The following is a 20,812-nucleotide window of genomic DNA, read 5'->3' on the forward strand; positions in this document are numbered from 1 at the left end:
CCCCTGCAATGCTCTCTCTCTCTCTCTCTCTCTCTCTCTCTCTCTCTCTCTCACACACACACACACACACACACACACACACACACACACACACACACACACACACAGATTCTTAGAAACATGGACATGAAGTTGATGAATGACATACTGTGTCACTGATTTCAGAGGAGATTAATTCCTTTGAAGCTGATGCTGATTCAGCAGCTGTGTTTGTGTGTGTGTGTGTGTGTAATCTGATCTCGTCTTTGATCTTTCCTAGAAAGCGTTTGGACTGAGCTATCCACCACTGAGTGAAAGCTGAGGTGTACATCATGGGTGAAATGGTCTGACATCACAATGATTCAGTTCAGTTAGGAGTTGATTCAGGAGTTGAATCAGGAGATTATTCAGTTTATCTCACAACATCTTCATTTCACAACCATTCAGTCTGATCATTATGGGGTGGATTGTTCAACGTCATTGGATCAGTCACTCCTTTGTGATGTCATCAGCGTAGCTTATAGGCCATTGTGATGTCATAAATGCAGCCTGTAACTTATGGTCCATTGTGATGTCATCAGCGTAGTTTTTACTTATAGGCCATTGTGACTTCATAAATGCAGCCTGTTACTCATGGCCCACTGTAATGTCATCAGCATAGCTTTCACTTATAGGCCATTGTGACTTCATAAATGCAGCCTGTAACTTATGGTCCATTGTGATGTCATCAGCATAGCTTTCACTTATAGGCCACTGTGACTTCATAAATGCAGCCTGTAACTTATGGTCCATTGTGATGTCATCAGCATAGCTTTCACTTATAGGCCATTGTGACTTCATAAATGCAGCCTGTAACTTATGGTCCATTGTGATGTCATCAGCATAGCTTTCACTTATAGGCCATTGTGACTTCATAAATGCAGCCTGTAACTTATGGTCCATTGTGATGTCATCAGCATAGCTTTCACTTATAGGCCACTGTGATGTCATAAATGCAGCCTGTTACTCGTGGTCCACTGTGATGTCATAAATGCAGCCTGTTACTCGTGGTCCACTGTGATGTCATAAATGCAGCCTGTAACTTATGGTCCATTGTGATGTCATCAGCATAGCTTTCATTAATAGGCCATCGTGACTTTGTAAATGCAGCCTGTCAGTCATGGTCCATTGTGATGTCATCAGTGTAGCTTTCACGTATAGGCCATTGTGACTTCATAAATGCAGTCTGTGAGTCATGGTCCATTGTGATGTCATCAGTGTAGCTTTTACCCACAGGCCATTGTGATGTCATAAATGCAGCCTGTTACTCGTGGTCCACTGTCATGATGTCATAAATGCAATGTATTACTTATGGTCCATTGTGATGTCATCACATCATGAGTGCATCCGTCCATGTCTACATATAACAGAGCTAAGAGCTATCCCTAAACGTCTGCTCTGAGCCAACATGTGCTACATCACCATCTAAATCACTTTTTACAGCTTTAAAAGGTTTGCTGATGTAACCATGGAAACAATCGTAATCGTCAGTAATATTTAATGTATGTCAACAATTGTTTTCCCATTGAAATTGAGCACATAAGTGAATCGTCGACACCAGTAGTGTTGTAAACCTGCATGGGAAGCGTTGGGAAGCGGATGGAAGCGAAGCTGCTGGGAGTTAATGAGGAGTGTATCTCAGCCTCGCTCTCAGTAAAGTCTCCTACAGATGGCTTGGCACTGCCTCAGCTCGTCTCCCTCGGCCCCTGACTAAACTCACTCGCCCCAGCCAAAAACTCCTGCCAGTCTGCCAGCGCCAAGCACACAGCGTCCCCCTCACACACACACACACACACACACACACACACACACACACACACACACACACACACTTCTTCTCCCTCACATTACCCAGCATCCTTTTAACCACTTAATCTCTACTCTACAATTTACACATCAGTTTCACAACAGTGACTCAAAGTCTTAAAGCGTCTCTAGGTTCACACTGCAGCTACACTACATGTCCAAATATTTGTGGACACCCCTTCTAATGAATGCATTGAGCTACTTTAAACTGCGCCCATTGCTGATATAGATGCACAAATGCGCGCACGCACACACACACACACACACACACACACACACACACACACACACACACACACAGCTTGTCTAGTCCCTGTAGAGAAGTACTGCCAATAGAATAGGACTCTATTGGCACCATGCTGCCTAATAATGCCAGACGTGGGCTAGAGGGGTATAAAGCCCCCAAGCATTGAGCTGTGGAGCAGTGGAAGAACTGTGTTCTCTGGAATGATGGATGGTAGAGCTCCATCCTATAGTTTTAGTATGAGTTATGAGGGACGTTAGGATGAGGTGAGGTGGTGATCATCATCTATCCATCCATCCAACTTCCTCAGGCTCTTGTCGCTGAATGCAATCAAATCCCCGCTGCAATCTAGTTGAAAGCCTTCATCCTTGGACAGTAGAGACAGTTACTCCAACAAAAGCAGGATCCACGTTTTCTAAGAGTTTTAAGAAACAATAAATAAACAGGTGTCCCAATACTTTTGTCCTTTTAGCGTCTATCCACCTGTTCAAGTCTCAGCGGTTTAATTCCGCTGGGATTTCAGCCTTGTCTGTGTTTTGAATGAGGCACAAGCCAGAGCAGCCAATCAGAACAAAGCTCATTTGCATATGTCAGTCTTAAAGGCACAGTGATCAGACTTTGAAGGGAGTCTAATGGAATCTAAAGGACTCACGGTTATCTATAGTGAGAAACTTCCGTACAGCAGAGCACGGCTTCTTCTGCCAAAGCTGTTGTGCAAATGTCAAGCAGACATGACCGAGTGCTCTGATCAGGAGCAGCGGTAACACCGAGCACAGAGCGCAGAGCCTAAATCACACGGCCGTGGAGAGGAGCGTCGCCTCAGTGAAACATGAACCCAGGAAGCTCCTAAAAATCACAGTGTCCGGAATGAAGCTGTAAACTGTAGGTTCCTCTATCTTCTCCACACAAGAGGAACCCATTGGTCAGTCAGGGCATCAGCTTCTGCTCTGTAGAGAGGAGGGCTGGTCTGTATCCTGATCCCTGTGCTGAACTCTCTCTCGTCCCCTCAGTATCTCAGTGAGGAGCAGGCGATTCAGCACCTCGGACAGCGCCCCCCAAAAGGGCCTCAGCTTCTGCTCTGTACCACAAACCCTGCTTAACTGTGGACCTGCCGATTCACAGACTGGTAGACCTCAGTGTACACTGTTCAAACTGACCCCTACTAGTGCCCCCACTTCTCAAACTGACCCTTCTTCTACCCCATATCCCCAAACTACCACCATACCACCCTGCATCCTACTGCTATACTCCACACCCAATTAAACCAGCCCCTACTACCCCCACTTCTCAAAATACCCTTAATCCAAAATCCCCACTACTACTACTAGTACTACCCCATCACCTTGAAACTGCCCCTTCTACTACACCCAATCCCCACATTTCCCCTACATCTACTACCACCGTCACCCTTAAATTGACCCTCCATCAATCCAGTACCTCAAATTGCCCAATCTGCAAACTGCCCCCCTACTACTACCACCCAGCCAATGCAGGGCTTACAAGGGTGGAACATGGGCTAGGTGGGTTTCAGGTGAGTTGCTGGGACCCACTGTGGGCTTCCCAAATGGGACCCATCGTTACCTTTACCTCCTAATATGACAAGGGTCCCATCTAGGCCCCATGTGTAGTGGACAACCCAGATGGGACAAATGTTTAACCCCTCTTGGCCTTATGGCTGACCCTTGTGGGACCCTAGTGGGCATTGCACATGTGGGGCTCAACATGAAACCCATGGACAAAAGTTTCTGGATCCTAGTCCCCCCTGCCCCATCTACTACCCTCCCACTCTCTAACTGCCCAGTATAACTACCCCCTGATCCCACCCATCACCCCTAAACTACCCTGCCACACTGGGAAGATCCAGCTCTGAGGAACACGGAGCTTCATGAAACCAGCGTGATCAGCAACAACACTCAAACCTTCTCCACCACCTTTACACCACCTTTACACCACCTCCATGGATTTATGCTGGTGCCACCAAATTCAGACCGTACCCCTGTGATCCTATCATCAGACCTCTGGCCATGTTCCTCCAGTCTTCAGCTGTCCAGTGCTGGGGAGTCTGTGCTGGGCCACTGCAGCCTCAGCTTTCTGGTCTTGGCTGACTGTAGTGGAACCTGACGTGGGTCTTCTGCTGGTGTAGCTCATCCATCCTCCTCAAGGTTGGAGGTGGTGGTGGTGGTGGTGGTGGTGTTCTTCCTGAGAAGCTTGTCTGCTCTCCACGGTTGCGCAGAGAGGTTAACTGAGCTACTGTAGCCTTTCTGTCTCCAACTCCAACAATCTTCTAGAGAGCTACACTACATGGCCAAAAGTTTGTGGACACCCCTCATACTACTACTTTAAGTCACGCCCATTGCTGACAAATGTGCAAAAGCACAAACACAGCTTGTCTGGTGCCTGTAGAGAAGTACTGCCAATAGATTGGATATGACTTAATCATTAACATATTGGCTCCATGCTGCCTAATGCCAGGTGGGGGCTTTAGAGGGGTGTCAAGCCCCCCAGCATTACTGAGCTGTGGAGCAGTGGAGGAACTGTGTTCTTCGGAATGATAGATGGTGGAGCTCCATCCAGTGCTTTTGGGATGAGTTGGGGAGTTGTGGATGATGAGGTGGGGTGATCATCCATCATCCTGACCTCACTAACGCTCTTGTCGCTGAATGCAATCAAATCCTCACAGCAATGCTCTACTAAAAACTCCCAAATCTAGTAGAAAGCCTAACTTCTTCTCTGGACAGTAGAGACAGTTACTCCAATAAAAGCATGATGGATCAACTCTCTTTAACAGCCTTGATTGAGCAGGTGTCCCAATACTTTTGTCATATTATGTACGTCTAAATTATTAAAAACAGAAAAAATGTAGATACAAGGTTTTGGTCCCAGGGCCACGATAAAGTTGAAGAGCCTCTGTATACTAAACCAAACTACCCCCCCCCACCCCAACACCACCCCAACACCACCCCAGCCTTCTTCCCAAGGCCACGTGCTCCTCGCGGGTTTCGTACACACGCGTCCTGCAGAGACGTGTTTTTTTTTTTTTACGTAGCGTGATTACGTAATAGACCGTCCGCGCGGGGGGGGGGGGTTTGGATGGATGGAGGGTGGAATGGATGGAGGGATGTATGGATAAAGGGAGGGGAGGGGGGGGGGGAGGCGCGCGCTCCTCGCTCGTCCTAGACGTCCTGAGCACTCTCGCGCTGGGGTGTGATGCTTATTATTATTATTATTATTACCCCCGCGAGCACACCAGCTCCACCAAACTGCACGAGACCAACTCACCAAATCTCCGGCGCGTGGCTGCAGCCGCGAGCGCGTGTCCGGTCAGGAGGAGCGCGAGGAGAGAAGGTCCCATCCTGGTAGTGATGATGAGATGAGGATGAGGAGGAGGAGGAGGAAGAGAGGAGGGCTGGTGTGTATCCTGATCTCTGTGCTGAACTCTCTCTCTCTCTCTCTCTCTCTCTCTCTCTCTCTCTCTCTCTCTCTCAGTGAAGACGATACAGCACCTCGGACAGCGCCCCGCCCAGCGCGCTGACGTCACTCGGCGGAGCGCGCGCGCACGCATATGTTCATTCTTCGGATGCATGGAGCAATGCATGCGCTACAGCTTCATCCATTCATGACTGACTCTCTCACTCACGTGCTTAAACTTCACTCCTTTATTAAAGCACGTGGCCAATAATTCAGATAGAAAGCTAATGAACTCTACACACAGCTGGGCTGAGCCTGTTGGGTCATTTTGCTGGGGGTATCTCCACTGTCTACCAGCAAATATTACCATTTAGAGAATTTATTTATTTTCAAAAGTGACAGCTGCTCAAAAACAGCTGCTGAAATAATGCAGAGAAATTATTATAATAATTCTTATGCAAATAAGTTATTATTTAAATTTATACACAGTACTAATATCTGAACTTTGAGAGCATTCAGTAATCACTATGGTGAAATAAATATATATACACAGATATATATACTACAGTTTATAACAAACTGTGTCTGTCATATATATATATATATATATATATATATATATATACATACACATATATACATACATATATATACATACATACATACATACATATATACATACATATATACACATACACATACATATACACATATATATACATATATACATACACATATATATACATATATACATACACACATATATATACATATATACATACACACATATATATACATACACATATATATATATATACATACACATATATATATATATATACATACACATATATATATATATATACATACACATATATATATACATACATACACATATATATATACATACATACACATATATACATACATATATATACACATATATATACATACATACACACACACACACACTTTACCCCAGCTCTGGTTCTGGTTGGATCTTTGTAACCCAGCTCCCACACCCAGCACTGATGTCTCTCGATAGGTTAAAAACTGCAGGGTTGGGCATGTTGCTGGGGTATCTCCACACTGCTGGGCTGTGCTAGTCTAGTGTAGTGTAGCCCCATAGCCGCTGGGCTACTGACCTACTGCCATAGCAACAACCCAGCCAACAGGTCAGTTATCAGTGTTAATTAACAGCACAGTTTAAGAAGCTGATTAGAGCAGCCAGTCAAACTGCCTTCCTTTAGGCTAGCATTAGAGTCATGGCTGACAGGAATCAGTTTTAAGCTTCGAAAAAAAACAGAGCTTTTAAATACGGACTACTTTTCCATGTAATCAGTGTTTATCATTTTGCAAAAGTATTGGGACACCTGCTCACATTCATTGCTTCTTCAGAAATCAAGGGTATTTAAGAGTTGATCCTGCTTTAGTTGGAGTAAATGTCTCTACTGTCCAGGGAAGAAGGCTTTCTACTATTCTGGAGGAGCACTGCTGTGTTAGTGGGGTTTGGTGGTGCTGCTGCTACCACCACCATGCTTAACAGTTAATAGTGTCCTTGGGGTTGAACGCCTCTTCTTCACTCCTCCAAACATACAGCTGGTCAATCTTTGGACCATAAAACTCCCGTCCAGAGGGCTTTTTCTTTACGGTAGAGTAGTTCCGTTATCATGAACACACAGTCTGGCATGAAACCCATTTACCTGATGATTTGTAGCGGCTTCTTTGTTCTTTTCAGTATCAGTGAAACATCACCTGACAAAGCAGAAATGAAGAGCGGCGACAGACAGATTAGGGAAAGTGCATGCATCGTCTATTAACCGAGGATTACTGAACTGGAAAACTTTATAAAGTGAAGCAGCTTCAGAAGTTTGGAATAAATGACGGGTGAAAGTGCTGTTGTCCTCATTTGAACTGAACGTTGCGAAACTGGAATAATTCAGATAGCCCGAGGAGCCGCATCAATTCAGGCAGTCGCATTAGCATATAAAAGCTATCACCAATTCAGCAGAACAATTTCAGGCAGCTTCGGCTCCAAATAAAGGAGCCTGGAACAATTTTTCCAGGGAAAAACATCCCTCAAATAAACCTGTCTGACCACGCGCCACGGTTCATTTACACTAAAGCGGTACAATCGATTTCCACACGGCGAGATTAGTTTAACCTGGTCCGTCATTAGCCTGTCGCTCGTTAAATAGCACAACTTTATTCATACGAGTCACCCAACAAAAGCCTCCTAATGCCCTCACAAAGACTTCCTGTCTGGCGAGGAAACAGGACAAGGTTTAAGGTCGGCTCTTTCATGCAGGCGTGTCTCAGCTCCCAGTGAAAGGAGGGGGTTTCCAATAGAACAGAGCTTGAAGCTATCAGCACCATGCTGCCTAACGCCTGTTTCCTCGCCAGGCGTGGGCTAGTAGAGGGGTATAAAGCCCCCCAGCACTGAGGAGCTGTGGAGCAGTGGAAGAACTGTGTTCTCTGGAATGATGGTGGAGGAGCTGCATCCAGTACTTTTGGGAGGAGTTGGGGATGATGAGGTGGGGTGGTGATCATCATCCTACATCCTGACCTTACGCTGACTCACGCTCTTGCTGCTGAATGCAGTCAAATCCTTACAGCAATGGAAGCTTACTCCTCCAAAATCTAGTAGACAGCTTTCTTCTTCTCTGGACAGTAGAGACAGTTACTTCAACAAAAATTTACTTTATATAACATTAGAATAAACCCAAATAAACAGAGGTAATTACAGGTAGACACTCACTGACTACTATGTTTATTTAGGTTTATTCTAATGTTATATAGAGTTAATTACAGGTAGACACTCTCACTGACCACTGACTTTATATTTATTAGGGTTTATTCTAATGTTATATAGAGTTAATTACAGGTAGACACTCTCACTGACCACTGACTTTCTGTTTATTTGGGTTTATTCTAATGTTATATAGAGTTAATTACAGGTAGACACTCTCACTGACCACTGACTTTATGTTTAATTGGGTTTATTCTAATGTTATATAGAGTTAATTACAGGTAGACACTCTCACTGACCACTGACTTTATGTTTATTTGGGTTTATTCTAATGTTATATAGAGTTAATTACAGGTAGACACTCTCACTGACCACTGACTTTATGTTTAATTGGGTTTATTCTAATGTTATATAGAGTTAATTACAGGTAGACACTCTCACTGACCACTGACTTTATGTTTATTCTAATGTTATATAGAGTTAATTACAGGTAGACACTCTCACTGACCACTATGTTTATTTGGGTTTATTCTAATGTTATTAAGAGTTAATTACAGGTAGACACTCTTAGTGACCACTGACTTTATGTTTATTTGGGTTTATTCTAATGTTATATAGAGTTAATTACAGGTAGACACTCTCACTGACCACTGACTTTATGTTTAATTGGGTTTATTCTAATGTTATATAGAGTTAATTACAGGTAGACACTCTCACTGACCACTGGCTTTATGTTTAATTAGGTTTATTCTAATGTTATATAGAGTTAATTACAGGTAGACACTCTCACTGACCACTATGTTTATTTGGGTTTATTCTAATGTTATTAAGAGTTAATTACAGGTAGACACTCTCACTGACCACTGACTTTATGTTTATTTGGGTTTATTCTAATGTTATATAGAGTTAATTACAGGTAGACACTCACTGACCACTGACTATATGTTTAATTGGGTTTATTCTAGTGTTATATAGAGTTAATTACAGGTAGACACTCTCACTGACCACTGACTTTATGTTTATTTGGGTTTATTCTAATGTTATATAGAGTTAATTACAGGTAGACACTCACTGACCACTGACTAAATGTTTAATTGGGTTTATTCTAATGTTATATAGAGTTAATTACAGGTAGACTACGACTGAATGAGCAGGACCTCTGTAAGTATATATAATGCACAGATCTGATTGGCTGAGTAGTGCCACATCTGATATTTACAATGCATGCAATTGGTCTGAGAGTTTCCTGGGCTGCTAAACCTGCACTGTGAAGAGTAAATCCGTACACCACGGTATCAAGCTTATTCCCCCCTGTGCATTTAAGGGCCACCACATAAGCCCACCATAGTTCCCACCAAAGTTTAGCGAAGCTAGACATTCCCTCGACTCTGTGCTCTCAGATATGAGGTTTTACCCTCAGGTGGATCTGAGCCTCAGTTAGCTGGAACACGGCCTGCACCGTGGTGTTCGGTCTGCTAGCTAACTTACCTATGGCTTGGAGAGCTGGCTACGAGTCCAAACCCACAGAACCGGCCTCTCCTTTCTGTTCCTCCCAACACCAGTCGCTGGACTTCGCTCTCGGGTTTGAGTTTTTATGGTCAATTCTTGTGTCATGGCTCAGCAGTTAGTCAGCAGCAGGGTGGAGCTGCAGGCAGCTGAGCTAGTGAAGCAAAGGCTAGCTGAGCTTAGCAAACGGCTACGGATCCAAAGCCATGAGGAGAAACCTTTAATTTCAGCAGCAGCTCGATCAATAGCCACCAGTCGCTCGAGTCGTACCATCGTCTAGACGTTGATCAGACTGGTATCCTGCTAACTAAGCTCATGCTAACTAGCTGGACTCCTGATTCAGAGCAGGTTAATGTGTGTAATGGTCAGATTGAGGGTTTAACACTTCCTGAATGGCTGATTTAAGGTTGTGCAGTGTTCACCTAGTCACCCTGTGAGCAAGCTGAACGCTGTATTCTGTGCCATGTGAATGCAAACCCCAGTAAATATACACAGCGCCATTCCTTTGCAGTGGATGCTTCTCAACCCAAGCGTAAAAAGACTAGGGAGACTTGAAAATTACTAGCAAATGGCTCCTTGTTCAAACAGGACAGCCTCTGGGTCTGGACAGGTGACCTCTGATATAGAGAATAAAATGTTGAGTAGTCCACACACAAAATAACTTCCCACAGTTGTAGGAACAACCCAAAATTTAGGAAAATGAAAACATTAGATAAAATCAATAAAACTAAAAATTCAGTTTTATTTGTTATTTTTTTTGTCTTCACTGGAAATGTAAATACAGATTTGGCCCATTTTAAAAAATATATGACTGTATTAAAAAACAGAATGAGAAACTGGACCTTTAAAGCTAGGCAGTCTAACCCCCACCGACGCTAAAGTGTGGATGCAGTATAAAATGCAGGTAACTCCGTTTTGCATATTTGCTTCATAATTAATCAGGTGAACATTTTTAAAAGAACAGAATCTGAACGGTACGTCTCTGTGACGTACCTCTGGTCTACTACAAAAAGGTCCAGAAAATATATAGGAGAATATATGATCCACAGGTTCACGGCATCAGAACCTCATTCAGTGTCTTGACGGCGTTCTCATAGATGACCCTGAAGACGAGAAAGGGAGAGAAAAAAGAAACCATGAAGAACTCTCACCAGTCTCGATTAGGGGGGTTAATCCAGTGCAGTGCTTTGTATGGAAATGTAAAGCTGCTGCTGCTGCTGATGATGATGATGATGATGATGATGATGATGATGAGGAAGAGCCCCTCCACTCTTTTCTAAGCCTCATTATCTCCTGGTTACTTACTGGTCTTTCATGGAAACCAGTGTCCGTGACCAAGACTCAGCATCTGGGTGCAGCTTATCAGAGACAGAGGATGCTATAGACACTAGAGACCTTCTGTTTATATGAGCCAGACCAACTTCTATGTAAAGTAAAAGGTGGCCACACAGTCCCTCCTCCGGGCCACACAGTCCACCCCCCCGGGCCACACAGTCCACCCGGGCCGCTACTAAAGTACACCTTTTTCTGGACAAGCTGAAAGCTCCAGTAGCAGCATCTGAAGGTGGAGCAGCATGTGGGCTGAGGCGGTAGAGTAATACTACAGGATTTTACACTAATATGACTCTATGGGTTCTGCAGCGTTACACAACTCTCACAAGTGTTACCCCGCCCACTTCACCATACTTAAATGGTGCAGTAGCAGTGCGCTGATCCCGAAGTAGCAACGACAGAGATGCTCCTCGCCCAGTTACAGTCAGTGCAGAATCTACATGACTTAAAAGCTGCTATTTTAAAGTAAAATCAATAAAGTAATGATGTTTTAATGTCAAATGAAGTACAAATAAGCTGTGCTCTGATTGGCTGTCCTGTACTGTGTCTCATTCAGGAAGCGCTCACTGCTGAAACACTGCAGGGGTTGGTGTGGCGCAACAGATAACAACACTACCTGGCACTGAGCTACCACACCATGTGGGAGACTGGGGTTCAATTCCCAGTCTGGGTGACTATGCTGCACTACACCAATAAGAGTCCTTGGGCAAGACTCCTAACACTGCATTGGCCCACCTGTGTAATACGAGTAACCTTGTAGGTCGCTCTGGATAAGAGCGTCAGCTAAATGCCATAAATGTAAATGTAAATGTCCTGAGAACTGCAATGGGTGGAGCTTAACTCGCTGCAGGACTGTGGGAGTGACTGGTACGTTGTGAAGCTTTAGCAATAATTACATATGACTCTATACTTCTTTTACTAGAGGGGCTCTTTAACTTAAAAACACGTAGCAAGCCACGTATTGTACTTTATTTTTATTTACAAACTAATAAATAAATGTTACTGTCCCTATTTTCAGATTATTACAGTATTTAACCTTATTAAAAGTATAATTGTAACTAAATATTAAACATGGGTCACTTCTCTGATGTCACAATACCAGCATATTTACATACATTTAGTCTATGTCCGTTTAGCTCCACCCACTCACACTGAAGACTGCTTTTTGAACCAGGCACAAAATATAGACTAACCAATCAGAACAGATACAGTAGCAGCGTTTCCTCGAGAATTTTTTTTTTTCACCAATGGCGGAAGACCCACTCTCAAACCCCCCTAAACAGCTTTAAACCAGCGCAATATTGCAAATAGAGTGTGTATAAGAGTGTGTGTGTGTGTGTATATATTTATTTATTTATCCCCCCCCCCCCCCCAGTATTTTTATTTTGTAAATATCTGTGTCCTTTTGTACTACTGTGAGGGACGATACCCCTAAGTTTATCCACTCACCTTTACACCTGTGTAATGTTATTGACTTGATAATGTAATGATTTGACTTGATCTGACATTTCTGAGCACTGCCAAATATGTGTAGCGGAAACACAGAGTAATTATAGTAATTAACAGCCTGTTAAAATGAAACGGATAAGAGGGGCGGGAAGACGGTGATGTAGAAATTAATTACAGCCGTGTTGAAAAATGAGGATGTGGGCTATTAAAATATTCACCTACAGGAAAGGAAAAACCCCACTAAACTTTTACTCATTACTAAAACGTAGGAAATCCTGTAATTATGTGCAAAACCACGTTCATCATCATCATCATCATCAGCAGCAGCAGCAGCAGCAGCAGCAGCAGCAGCAGAGACCCTGTGCTGAGAAGAGCAGGCTGAACTTGTTTACTGGTGAATTTCTTTTTTTCCACACTTCCTCCTCCTACAGGTTTCCTGTGTGCTCAGAGAACAGGCGCTCTGAGGCTGTAGTTTTCCTGCAGTTCTGAGCCGGAGTCTTTACCTCGGTGTGTGTGCGGGGTCCTCCGCTGTGATGCCGCAGTGCTGTAGGATTTGCTTGTGGACAGAAACCGCAATGCTCTTCAGGTCCGGCTTGAACTTCTCCGCTGTGGAAGATCAAACACACCACATCATTACAGGACAATGACAGGTCACACCAGAACCTATATTTAACCACTGACTTTCCTTATTTGAATGGTATATAGAGGTAATTACAGGTAGACACTCTCACTGACCACTGGCTTTGTGTTTATTTTGGTTTATTCTAATGTTATATAGAGTTAATTACAGGTAGACACTCTTACTGACCGCTGACTTTATGTTTATTTGTGTTTATTCTAATGTTATATAGGAGTTAATTACAGGTAGACACTCTCACTGACCACTGACTTTATGTTTATTTGTGTTTATTCTAATGTTATATAGAGTTAATTACAGGTAGACACTCTCACTGACCACTGACTTTATGGTTATTTGTGTTTATTCTAATGTTATATAGAGTTAATTACAGGTAGACACTCTCACTGACCACTGACTTTATGTTTATTTGGGTTTATTCTAATGTTATATAGAGTTAATTACAGATAGACACTCTCACTGACCACTGACTTTATGGTTATTTGTGTTTATTCTAATGTTATATAGAGTTAATTACAGGTAGACACTCTCACTGACCACTGACTTTATGTTTATTTGGGTTTATTCTAATGTTATATAGAGTTAATTACAGGTAGACACTCTCACTGACCACTGACTTTATGTTTATTTGGGTTTATTCTAATATTATATAGAGTTAATTACAGGTAGACACTCTCACTGACCACTGACTTTATGGTTATTTGTGTTTATTCTAATGTTATATAGAGTTAATTACAGGTAGACACTCTCACTGACCACTGACTTTATGTTTATTTTTGTTTATTCTAATGTTATATAGAGTTAATTACAGGTAGACACTCTCACTGACCACTGACTTTATGGTTATTTGTGTTTATTCTAATGTTATATAGAGTTAATTACAGGTAGACACTCTCACTGACCACTGACTTTATGTTTATTTTTGTTTATTCTAATGTTATATAGAGTTAATTACAGGTAGACACTCTCACTGACCACTGACTTTATGGTTATTTGTGTTTATTCTAATGTTATATAGAGTTAATTACAGGTAGACACTCTCACTGACCACTGACTTTATGTTTATTTTTGTTTATTCTAATGTTATATAGTTTCATAGGTAGTCGTCTTGTAAATCATGTAACTAACAAACCAATATCAAATATATATGAATACTCACTTTTTCTTACAACGGCCAGAATGTGTGAGATTGCAGCCAGACCGGCGATGCTGTCGATGGCCTCAGAGTCCACGGAGGATCCCGTCTCAGACAAGAAACACCTACAGGAGGTTTCAGATTAAAATTCAGATGAAACGAATAAAGTAAAACAGATGTGGGTCACAGCTCGCGTTAAACAGGCCACAGCTCTGTCTGTCGTTTGTGTTTTCTGACACTCTTCTTTAGTGGTGCAGCAGACCTCGGATAACGGACCTGGACGGCTCGCCCCACAGAATTCGGAACGTAAATGACCCTCGGATTAATCGCCAAACTTTAACCATAACAGTGTGAAAGTTTTCCTACCGCAGTTAAAAAAGTAAAATAAGTCAGTAATACAAAACTGTTTCAAAATAAAAGTCACTAATACAAAAACAGACTATCAAAATAAGACACAAACTAACAAAATGTGTTCAAATAAGTCACCAACACCATCAAAATAAAAGACTAATGAAAACAGACTGTTGCAAAATAAGTCACTAAAACCAAATAACAGTGTCAAAATAAGTCTTTAAAAAACAAACCTTTTCAAAATGAAGTCAAAAACAAATGAACAGATGATTTCAAAATAAAAGTCACTAATGCAACTAAACAGTGTGTTAAAATAAGTCACCAACACAGACTATCAAAATAAAAGACTAGTAAAACAGACAGTTTTGAAATAAAAAAGTGACTACAACAAACGAAGTGTCAAAATAAGTCACTAATAAAAACAATCCATTTCAAAATACAAATAAACAAACAGACCATATCAAAATAAAAGTCACTAATACAAACGACAGGCCGTGTCAAAGTAAGTCAATAATATATAAACAAACAGACTGTGACAAAATTAAAGTCAATTATACGTAGCATTAAAAAAAAAAAAAAAGTCAAACTGAAAGCTAAAATTACTCACAATCATGTTAACGTTTTTCCTCATCCAAAAATATACATATATATATATTCGACCCGTGTCTCATAAAAACGCAATTCACTTCAAAGCATAAGTTTAACGATCCGTTACACCACTACCGTTACCTATAAACATGGACTAAAGTCCATCACAGAGCTACAAACAGTAGCAGCAGATATCTATTCAGTCTGTGGACCTACAAACGGTGCCACAAACCAAATAATCAAGTCTATTAGAGACTACTGAACACCACTGAAGGCTAGCCTGAATCAGCTTCTGTTATTTGTTAGCTACATTAGCCCCACAGCGCCGGTGCACAACTGAAGAAGCTGAACTTCAAACACCAAACATGTCCTGGCTGATGGACTACATTAGGGGTGATTAGGGTAGAGCGGGTATGTTACCTGGTAAGGGCTGGTGATTTGAGTATGGCTGCAATGATGGTGCAGGAGAGAGGTGGCAGGTCCGTCTCTGACTCTGGGGTCATCACCTCTTCAGGATGAGACATCTACACGGGGTGAGAGGGCGAGAGGAAGCAAAACCTTGTAAATACATGCTTTTCTTATGCTAGACTGCAGGCAAAAGTTTAAGGACACCTCCAATTTTTGTCAGTAGTCCACTGGCAGTTTATAACAGTGGTTGGTGTGGCACAACAGATAACACCACTACCTGGCACTGAGCTACCACACCATGTGGGAGACTGGGGTTCGATTCCCAGTCTGGGTGACTATGCTGCGCTACACCAATAAGAGTCCTTGGGCAAGACTCCTAACACTACATTGGCCCACATCTGTAATACAGGTAACCTTGTAGGTCGCTCTGGATAAGAGCGTCTGCTAAATGCCATAAATGTAAATATATATAATATTTACAATGTTATTTATTTGAAAGTACTGTGGTAGACAGCAGTAAGCGTCTGTTCAGCACTGCTTTATACAGATATTTTACCTTCAGACTTTAGTTCATTTCTTTTCCTGGCAGCTTACCTTTTTGTACCATTTGAGGTCACTGGACTTCAATTTCAGGTTATTCACTGAAAAATTGGGGTTTATATATATATGGCAGCCCTTTATTCCAGGCCTTTCATCAAACAGAGCTGAGTTTGCAGACTATGAATGGCATAAAGTCCCAACAGCAGTGTGAAAGACTGGTGGAGAGCCGGCCGAGACCTGAGAGCTGTGATTGGTCAGTCGAGGTTATTATTTCACCATAGTGATTTCTGAATGCTCTCAGAGTTCAGATATTAGTACTGTGATTAAATCTGAATAATAACTTCTTTACATTATAATTATCATCATTTCTCTGCATTATTTGAGCAGGTGTTTTTGAGCAGTTGTCATTTCTGCAAATAAATAAATAAATAAATAAATAAATAATATATATACACAAATATATATATATATAAATAAATGCTCTAAATTGTAAATATTTTTATTTGGAATAAAGGGGAAATGTTGTCCATGATTTATGAAATACAGCACACATGTTCATTTCCTTTAAACAAACTGAACACATCATGTAGGGTGGTCTCTTCATTTTTCTCCGGTGAGATATACACATATACACACATACATATATACATATATATATATACACATATATACACACACACACACATACATATATACATATATATATACACATATATACACACACACACATATACATATATATATACACATATCTATATATATATCTATATCTATCTATCTCTCTCTCTCTATATTTATATATCTATATATATCTATATATATATATCTATATATATCTATCTCTCTCTCTCTCTCTCTCTATATATATATATATATATATATATATATATATATATATATATATATATATATATATATATATATATATATATATATATAAGGGAGACTGGTAGTGCTTAATAAACACTGATCAGCTGCAGGTTTCATTACTAACAGTGTAATTAGACTGGGTTCATTTGATGAAGAGCAGCAGAGGTTATAGAATATAAATCAGGTTTTTAGTCTGTAATTTACATGTATTGTGATAAATATATTGTTTATTGTAAAATTGTCTTTAAATATCGTGATACAGTATATTTACCATAATCACCCAGCCATATATATATAATTTTAAAATATATACAAAAAAAACCCCACACCCTATAAAGTTCAGTCCTATTCAGACGATGGACTGGGAGAGACACACATATACAAAGGCTGATATTCAACCCCCCCTGTCTCATCCTCAACCATCACTCTGCATCATTAGCCTCACAAAGCTGGCTTTTATGATCTGGCTGCTACTTGGATATCATTCGCACCATACGCCAATCTCAAAACACATAATCAGACATAATTAAGGCCATTACAGCGGCAGAATAAAGGAGCACAGATGACGAGGCGTCTTTTATTCTAGTGTTCTGCATCTGGGTGAGCTTTCCTTTAGAGAAGCTACCCACACTGCCTTCTCTCGGCGCTTCGGCCTGACACGCCGCGCGACCTTCTTGAAGAATGATCTTATTTCCCAGAGGAAAATGGGGATAACAGCATTTGGAGAAAGCAATGGAGAAGACTGAAAGGAGCCCAGCAGTGATGAATCTGTACTTCATTTAGTTTAGACATGCATTCAAATGTCAGGAGGGAAATGGAAATTAGGGATGTGCGTTCTGGCTGATTCTGATTGTGGCGTTTTGGGTGTCCTAACGAAGGCCATCAAGACATAAATACAGACGTGTCTGGGGCTACACGATAACCGAGAACACCTTATTGTGACTGATACTGACTTTATTAAGCAGCCTGGGGCTCGTCGGCGGGCTGGAAGTGTTATCACAGACTTCTGTTACCCAGCAGTTTGTACAGAAGTCCCTGTAGTTACTGAGTAATACACCGTATATTATTAATATTACCACCATTAACCATCATCACTCCGACCATCACTGCTATGACTATATTACTTATAATATATTATTTATAAATAGTTCTGATCAGAGGAGGATGGGTCTTGGTTCCTTCCTAAGGTTTCTTCCTCCAGCCCTGAGGGAGCTTGTCTATGGCACTGTGGCTTTCGGCTGCTCCCTTAGGTTTTACATTGTTGATTTCTTGTCTTTTTACTGATTCCTGATTCTGTAAAGCTGCTCTGTGACAAAAAAAAAAAAAAAGAGCTATCTGAATAAATTTGATTAGATTTAATTAGTCTTAGAGTGTTAAGGGGTTAAATTTTGATTAAAATGAATTATTATTATTTTTTTTTAAGCTATGTAATTATTACCTAAAGCCATTTTATATATATATATATATATATATATATATATATATATATATATATATATATATATATATAATTTTTAATTTATTTTTTGCTTGTTTATATAAACAAGCAAAAAAAATAAAAAATTTAAAAACAGGGAAAATTTTCCAAGCGTCATCAACCAACCCCAGAGCATCATTTCACAACCATGAACCATAATCACATCATCCCCATTATATCATCCCCCTGACCAAAGACTGCACTGGCCCAAAAAAAAAACACCCTTAAAATACCAAAATGACAAAAAGGGCAATAGCCTCCTTTTCCATTACTGGCTCCAGGTTTGAAAGCTGAATATCATTCAGAGTAAACTGAGTGAGACTCATTCGAATAAGGCTGGGTGTCTTCCCCAAATCTAATAAACGTCTGCTGGTGTATCTCACCAGCACTGCTCTCCTCTCCATGTGGAATCAGGGGTTTTAAAAGTGGGTCAGGTTCACGGCAGCATACCCCTGACCAATCACAAGACTAAAGGCTAACATAACTCCGCCCTCTGGACTCCGAGTCTGGGCAACCTGAAGGGCTCCAGTTAAAGCTCAACCTGGCCACGACTGGGGGAACGAACGGCTGCCCAGTGTGCCCCACTGTCTCTCACGTCCGGCACCCGTCCCCTCTCTGCTTCACTGTGGAATTGAATGGCTGAGTGCCATGGTTTGGCCGGGAGATCCCAATAAAGCAGGGCAGCTAGAGAGATCCGCTTCCCGCTGTCCATCCATACTCCACAGAGAGGCGACGGGTGCCGGACGGTAGGGATGAGGGGGCAGTTAGAGAGGTGTGATGAGAGGATTTTGGTGATTTATCAGATTTCTGCTCTGTGTTTTCTAGGTACACTTTGCTGAACCTTGGTCTTAGACGAAAATTAAATAAATAAATAAATAAATAAATATCTAATATATAGTGTATGAAAATGTGTAGTGGCTTTAAAAGAGTGTGAAGCAGTGTGCATGATTTAGTGATTCTTACTGGAGGGTGCTGTGGGGTCAAGGGGAGAGGCCATTCTCATCACTAGAGTTTATATGACCTTTGTTTTTTTTTTGGTCTGAATTATTGGTCATAATGTGAATGTCTTATTCATATTAATAATGACATCATTCCATTCATCAGCTAATTATATACTGGGTGCCAATATATTGATACATACATATTGTACATTATTTTTCTACCCATGGTACACAACTTTTCCATTTTTGTGACACACTGCTCTGCTGAGCTTTTAAATATATCTCTAAACTTATCAGCTTATAAATAAATCTAAACTGGTCAATTCATCTGTATCAGTGATGATATATGAAAAGATCTAGCTGGAAAAAAGAGAGATACTGATCTACCAGTCTATGTGCTACCAGTCTAATTCCATGAACCCAAAACACCAAACAACAGCGCGACCAAACCTGCTAACACGGTCATCAGTGAACTGACCGGTCCAGTACGTATTAGCAACACTGACGCTGGTTGACCGACAGCTTGTGCCAATATTGACGAGCAGTTTAGGAAAAACACACCAACCTTCTGCAGCGTCCGGCTGAGGTCAATGATGACGGCGGCACACAAAGACGAGAAGATTCCAGAGACGACCTCTGACCTTTCAGACGCCAATTGGGTCACCAGCAGAAAGTCATACAGAGCATCCTCTGCCAAGCAACACAGCTACACACACACAAACACACACAGTATTAACAAGGGTTACACAACAGGGTGTGTGGACAGAGTGATGAAGAATTGTGTGTGTGTGTGTGTGTGTGTGTGTGTGTGTGTGTGTGTGTGTGTGTGTGTGTGTGTGTGTGTGTGTGTGTGGTCCCACCTCCTGACCCTCTTCTTTATCCTTCCGAAGCCGGTGTGCCATGACCTCCAGAATTTTCTGGAAAATGTTGGTAACGATTCGAAGAGTGATGCTCAGTTGCTCCTCCTGATCTTCTGCACCGCGGGAGAAGCTGTCCTGAGCCACCTCAGCGAGCACAGACAGCAGCAGGGGAACACACCAGTATCCTTTCTCTACAAGGACAAACACACAGGTTGGTTTTACCTAGATGTAATAATAATAATAATAATAATAATAATAATAATAATCATAAATGTTCCCTAATCTGCTCAAATGACCTGCTGTTAAGCAAAAGTTTGATGTTAAGTTGATGTTAAGTGTAAATAATAGAGCAGAGATCTGGTGCTCCACCGTCACAGCTGTGTCTGGTCTACTCGTACCAGCGCAGCATACACTAACACCCCCCACCCCCACTGTGGTACTGAGAATGACCCACCACCCAAATAATAATAGCTGCTCTGTGGTGGTCAGTCCT

The 20,812-nt window shown here is 41.5% G+C and overlaps 2 protein-coding genes across 2 annotated transcripts in view; both read right to left on the reverse strand.

The window, feature by feature from the left end:
- Nucleotides 1-5,601, reverse strand: part of ptprn2 (protein tyrosine phosphatase receptor type N2) — a 304,722-nt gene extending 299,121 nt beyond the window's left edge. The window contains exon 1 of the mRNA XM_072687156.1: nucleotides 5,348-5,601. Coding sequence (XP_072543257.1) covers nucleotides 5,348-5,420 — 73 coding nt within the window. The 5' untranslated portion in view covers nucleotides 5,421-5,601. The remainder of the gene's footprint in view (nucleotides 1-5,347) is intronic.
- Nucleotides 5,602-10,498: 4,897 nt separating this feature from the next.
- The window catches only part of ncapg2 (non-SMC condensin II complex, subunit G2), a 48,674-nt gene continuing 38,360 nt past the window's right edge, over nucleotides 10,499-20,812 (reverse strand). The window contains exons 22-27 of the mRNA XM_072688689.1: nucleotides 20,320-20,510; nucleotides 20,025-20,165; nucleotides 15,644-15,747; nucleotides 14,309-14,409; nucleotides 13,016-13,118; nucleotides 10,499-10,834 (exon numbers count right to left, since the gene is read on the reverse strand). Coding sequence (XP_072544790.1) covers nucleotides 10,783-10,834; nucleotides 13,016-13,118; nucleotides 14,309-14,409; nucleotides 15,644-15,747; nucleotides 20,025-20,165; nucleotides 20,320-20,510 — 692 coding nt within the window. The 3' untranslated portion in view covers nucleotides 10,499-10,782. The remainder of the gene's footprint in view (nucleotides 10,835-13,015; nucleotides 13,119-14,308; nucleotides 14,410-15,643; nucleotides 15,748-20,024; nucleotides 20,166-20,319; nucleotides 20,511-20,812) is intronic.

Source organism: Salminus brasiliensis, chromosome 9, assembly GCF_030463535.1.
Source record: "Salminus brasiliensis chromosome 9, fSalBra1.hap2, whole genome shotgun sequence".
In the NCBI taxonomy this organism is placed as follows: domain Eukaryota; kingdom Metazoa; phylum Chordata; class Actinopteri; order Characiformes; family Bryconidae; genus Salminus; species Salminus brasiliensis.